The sequence below is a fragment of the Dreissena polymorpha genome, chromosome 14 (genome assembly GCF_020536995.1).
Source record: "Dreissena polymorpha isolate Duluth1 chromosome 14, UMN_Dpol_1.0, whole genome shotgun sequence".
NCBI classification, from domain to species: domain Eukaryota; kingdom Metazoa; phylum Mollusca; class Bivalvia; order Myida; family Dreissenidae; genus Dreissena; species Dreissena polymorpha.
Window position 1 is genome coordinate 3,515,672 of NC_068368.1, and position 6,133 is coordinate 3,521,804.

At 36.3% G+C, this 6,133-nt stretch overlaps 1 protein-coding gene across 2 annotated transcripts in view; it reads left to right on the plus strand.

Annotated features, from left to right (window-relative positions):
* The window catches only part of LOC127858066 (uncharacterized), a 4,315-nt gene extending 730 nt beyond the window's left edge, over positions 1 to 3,585 (plus strand). For both annotated transcript variants that reach the window (XM_052394952.1, XM_052394951.1), the window contains exons 2-5: positions 525 to 1,120; positions 1,348 to 1,435; positions 1,770 to 1,963; positions 2,532 to 3,585. In XM_052394952.1, the coding sequence (XP_052250912.1) occupies positions 592 to 1,120; positions 1,348 to 1,435; positions 1,770 to 1,963; positions 2,532 to 2,965 (1,245 nt within the window). In that variant the 5' untranslated portion in view covers positions 525 to 591 and the 3' untranslated portion in view covers positions 2,966 to 3,585. The remainder of the gene's footprint in view (positions 1 to 524; positions 1,121 to 1,347; positions 1,436 to 1,769; positions 1,964 to 2,531) is intronic.
* The last annotated feature ends 2,548 nt before the right edge of the window (positions 3,586 to 6,133 follow it).

The following is a 6,133-nucleotide window of genomic DNA, read 5'->3' on the forward strand; positions in this document are numbered from 1 at the left end:
CCTTCTGGTACGATTGCCGTAATTACGAGTGGTATATGAGAAACAAAAGCGAACTTAAACAGTGGGATGCATTGAGCTTTGTCACAACTAGTGGATATGTAACCATAACTATTGTATTATAACTGCGGCAGATGTTAGTTTTATGCCGTTGTCACATGATCTACGAAGGCGACATATGTTTAGACTGATACTAATTGACCCACATCTATGATATCACATGGGTCTGACACGCCTCTTTGAAAATTTAATGTCAACATGTTTGCAATGGCAGCACGGTTTATGAATGCATATGAGTTTCATTACAGTGTGTTGTGTTCCCAATTAAATGATGGTTATTGTAACAATTTAGAAAATCTAATAAAAAACTTACAACTTTTTGCAGACTAATAGTTTTCCGAGTGCAATTTCATCAACAGTTTACTTAATTATGATATTTTGTTGTGTTCATTTTAACTTTATAAACTTATGATTAACCTTTTCTTCAAAGAAATGATTGGTAAACTAATATTAGCCTTATTTTTCAGACATCTACAATTGTATAAAGATATATTGCAACTACAGACAAGAGCACGAAAGTAAAGACAAATTATTATGAGAGTAACTTCACTGTCGGAGGTCAGAAAAATGTCAAAGGTCAATAACTCCGGTGTTGAGAGGGGTACAAACAGCCTGAATGTTGAAGTACCGGTACAAAGAGTTTCTTCGTTTAAGACAGTCAAACGTCCAGTAATTAAGAAGAGAAATGAAGATAAAGGTTTCACACTATTTTCCGGACCCAGAAAACCAAAACATAATGGATTGACTTTAGAACTTTTGCAATCATTGACGCCATTTAAGAATGGCGTCGATTTAGTGACGCAAGAATCACGTGATCTGTTACTGAACTGCATAAAACTACACCCTAGTGTTCACGAAGTATTTTTTCCGGAGGTAACGAAAGATCCCCGAATAACCCAAGAAGGTTTACGAGGATTTCCGATTCATAGAATGGCGGTTGCAATTATATGCGAGACTATTTCAAAAGGAGAGGACCCCTTTAAGTTTTACTGTATGATCGAGAAAAATAATTTGGAAAATGTGCTGACTGAACTATACACTAGCGTACATTGGAAGAAATTGGGTAAATATTGCTTTATGTCAATAATTATTTACAAAGATAAGCTAATAAATAAATATAAGACGTACACGTTGTCAAAATAATGACGTCATTTCACAAACTTCGCGTCGGAAAACGTTGACCCTCTGTTTTGTTCTTGAACTATAGAAAAACCTGTTACCGTGAAGTAGTAAAACATAACGATAATTCTTTTGTTATCTAGACAATTTATTTGGGGTTGTTTTCTCCAGGGTTCTCCATGTACTGCGCTCTGTACCCATTGGTAGTGAGAGACGAACGGACGAACATCAGTTTACAAGACTTCATTGACGATGATGGGTAAGATTGTTGTTTTCTCTGCCTTTGTAAATTCTAACAAATCATTTATAGGCGTCGCAATGGAATTTCGCCTTTTTTTTCCAAATAAATACTTATTTGTGGACACGTTAACTCGTGGATTTCTAATTCGGGAAAAAATTATATGAGGATCTTTCAAATCGTCGGTCATTTTCTTCTGTGTTTGTGTTAAATTCGTGTATCGATCAACCTACAAAATCAACAAAAATAAATGAAATGTCCCAAGAACAATAATGAATAATCTGAAATAAACAGGAAAGGCAAAAAATTAGAATTTAAGGTTATTTATAAAAATAAATGACGCACTATTTTTCAGGCCGGAGTGGGCGGAGCGTATCATTGAGCGCATGACGGAGCCTTCTTGGACGATGGGATGGGTGCAGAAAATAGTCCGCGGTCACGTGACGGAGGAGGAATACAACATGGCGATGAACACGCTGTTTGTGAAGTTACACATGCTGGACCCGCAGTCCGTCATCCCGACCTTTCATCTGCTGAATCACATTCGAGGTACGTGTTCGCATAAATGATGTAATAACTGTGAGTCGCGTTCTAAGAAAACGAAGCTTAATGCATTTGCGTGAAGTGTCTGTCCGGCATTGCGCCTTTTCATCTGCTTAATCACAATCAAGGTACGTGTAGGAACTAATGATATAATTGAGCCTCGTTCTTGGAAAACCGGGCTTAATGTATGTGACGCACAAGCTAATCAGGGACTACAATTGATGCCTTAACAGGATTTTCGCTAAGAATAGACTTCCTGTAGACGAATCATACCATAAAAGCGGAAAGTATAGTCCCTGACAGAACCGTGCGGACTTCACAGGCTTATCTGGGACCACTCTACATACAAGCCTTAAGCCCAGGTTTCCCAGAACCATGTTGATGTCTAACGAGGTTGCAGTAGCGGGAACGTGAAATACCATGTCTTACTGTCAACTCGTGGCGTAACAATGCATAATTTTGATACAGAAGGCCAAAACTTACTTAACTTCCAATTTTTCAAGAAGCGTAAAGTAAATTTATAAAAAGGACTTTGTAAATTGTATAAGCAATATGTTTTCTGTGTTCATTTCAGCTCTTCCGGAATGCAACCTAGAGCTTGCCACCCGGGATTACCTCGGAGGCCCACTGGACGCTACGACACTCAGTGCGCATGCGCAAACAGCCGTAACCAAGGAGGTCATGCCTAGCAACGGAGCGTCGCGAATGAGCCTCGACAAAATCGACGTCTTTTACGGCGTTGACGTCGAGGAGTTTTATAATGACGGAGGCGCGGAACGTCGGCGTATGGAACGGGCGACGGGCCGGACAACAAAAGAACGAGCGACCTCAAGGATAGATGCAGCGTCATGTGATCTCGCGTTTGAACTTGGCGGTTCAAATTTAAATAGTGCGCTATCGATGTTTAAGATATGCTATTGCAGCAATTGTGTGTGTAATAAAGAACGGATTAATTTCATACAACGATACCAAGCGATATTTACACATGTGCGTCTGTACACTGTTTAACTATGGTAAATCGAAGGAGCCTCGTTCTGGGAAAACGGGGCTTAATTGAAATGCGTTAAATGTCATCCGAAAGGAAAACACTTTTCACTTTTATGGTATTTTTCGTTTAAAGGAAGTTTTTTCTTAGCGGAAATCCAGTTTAAGCGGACGACACAGGCTTATTTTGGGCGACATTTTACGCTCATGCAGTTAGCCCTGTTTTCCCAGAACGCGGCTCTTATTATTCAAGTTATAGCACAATACTCATTTTTGTGCCTGTGTTGTTGTTATTAATGATTGCTAAATATGTGAATGTATGAATATGTTATTCATATGTTGTATATGTAAATATGTGTATAATATTTTACATAAAAATATACATGTTAATATGTTTGGATATGTATTATGTAATACACAAGTTGTTGTGATGAGTTTATATTTTTTTATTTACGTTTAAAATTAAAATATCACATATTTACACAAACTAAACAAAACTGAATTGATCAAAAAGCTAGTTCTTGTTTTATTCCAAATCGTACGAATCGGCGTCTAAGTTACTTTTCAGGAACACCAGAAGTCTATCTTAAGTTGTGTTAACTATTTCAAAATGTTAAAGCTGCAGCTAAATGTGTTTCTCCCTTTCCACACTCAAATTAATTTGCCGTGTTTTTGCCGAGTTTTTTTTTAGAAAACGGAGAAAATCAAAGCATTTAACAGGATTGCAACAATCTGTAAAAGGCCACTCGCCATTCAAAATGATCTACGCCCTAAGTTTCGCCATATCAATGTCATCCATACCTAGACACGACTTGTTTCATTAATACATTGCTATAATTATGCTTTTATTAGTATACCTATTATTATTATTATTTTATTTATTTGAGGGGGGAAATCCATATAAATAGAAACTCCGTGCGTACACATATTGACTGTTTAACGTCAAGGATCGTATGGTAAATGCATTATAACATATCATCAATATTCTGCATAGTCAAATGACATCGAACACAATCACCCAAATAGGACACTGACTGAACAGGGAACCTCGCCCGACGAGTATTTTGGATATCATATTCATTTGACGAAACATTGTAGTCGTCAATGGTGGCAGGCGATCGGAATTTAACAACCCTGCTCAAGGTCATACAACTACCAATCAGGAGTAATTTACTTTAGTATAACCCTCAATTTAGGCTGTCTGTATGTCCGTAGACACGCAGTTTGCCAATTACACTATTTATGGTCCACCAATCAAACGTGCATGCATTTTTCCTGAAACATGTATGTATTTGCGCATGTGCAATTTTTATCATGCAACGTTAAAATTTGTTAAGCGGTTATTTCCCCTATGAACTTAGCATTTCTGTAAAATTATTTTTAGTAAGCTCAGTTGGGTGAGCGCCGGGCTTCAAATCTGAGGATCGCGGGTCCGATCCTCGGCCCGTGAACATTACTTGTTTGGGGACTGGTCATACAATCCTTTCTCCGGAAATTCTCCCATGTCTCCGAATAAAGTTGGGCATTTGTCAGTAACTGGCAGAATTATGTGTACTGGTAAACAAGCTGATCCATGTCAGTGTAAGTTGGTAAACTGAAACCGTAATATGACTGCAATACTTTAGAAACGGCGAAAAATCCAACAAAAACATAAATAAACAAAACTGTGACAATCACAGATAATTGATAATTGGCCCAGCATTTCATATTAGTTAATGAATCTGATTTACATAATTATTATAATTTATTTTAATTTTATTGATCAATGATGTAATTTAAATAGGTAAACAGCTTTTATGGCTGAAATGCACGTATTTAATCCATCTTTCATACCATCGATGAATGATTGTTTATTTTTGATGTTTACGATATTTTGAATGTCTGGTCGTATAAATTTTAAGATCTGTATTGATGCTACTTCTTTTGAATGGAATAGATATTATCTCAATAAGTTAAACCATTTATATACTTTCAAATGCATTTATTGATTTTCCTTTTTGAGTATTAAAAAACTCCAAACTACTTTTTAACACCATCTATTTGAAAATGACTACTGTTTTATTCTATCAAATATACGCGATTCTGTGAATTAAAGGTTTCAATCTGTACGTCAAAAGGAAAAAAGGAAAATTATCGAGTGTATGCCTGACTGCATGATTAAATCCTGTCGGTTTTACTTATTGATTGATTTTAATTAAATTTTATTATTTGAATGCACCGGTATATAAGATGTTACGTATGTGCACGTTCAAGATTAAATTACGTAATAGTAAACATTTGTGTTGGTGACGGATACCTTTTATTTCGCGAAATTGTCATCTACGTTTAATCTTTAAAGTCATCTACGTAAAATGTTTTAATCTGATTTGCCGCATTCGTCGCTATATCTTAGAGAAGAAAACGAGCTTTATATCAATAAAGGAAACACGGCTTTCGATTATTTTATTTTAATAACGTGATAAACTACGTTTCGTCAAATGAAATCATTCCATGGGAAAATGGAATTTCGATAAGTATTAGAAAGGCTCCGAGGAATCAATACTTTTATGTGAGGAGGGATTCAGAGGAAGTTGGTACAAGTTCAAAAGATCTGAAACATGTCGGTTTCGGAAAGAAAAAGGCTTTTCGGCAGCGTTTTTATTTTGATGACACTATTATGTGCATGTGGTAAGTAGTAATTTATGTAATACCGTCAACTATCACCACAATCAACAACAATATCAATACTAACAATAGTGTAAAATTTTGTAAACTTGTAAAATGTTCCCATAACTACTAGTACTACCACCACCATATTAACAACCATCGAAGACATCATCAACAACAAAAGCTTCTTCTACAACAACAAAACTACTTCTACTACTACTAATACTAATATAATAAAAGTATTACAACCACTACGTCTTCTTCTACTACTATACTACTTTAACTAAACTACTCCTACTTCTACTACTACTAACAAATACAAATACACTTGTATAGCGCAAAAACTATAAATATTCTATTGCGCTTTACAAAACGTCCTATATACACAGATATCTAGTGAACTTGCAGGTTACAGGAATGCATCTAAGTGTTGTGGAATCGCTCAAATAGGCAGGTTTTGAGTTTGCTCTTAAATGCTGCTTCCGAGGCAGCCGGAATCAAATGTCCGGAAGCACATTCCACCATTTCGGTCCCACCACTGCTAGT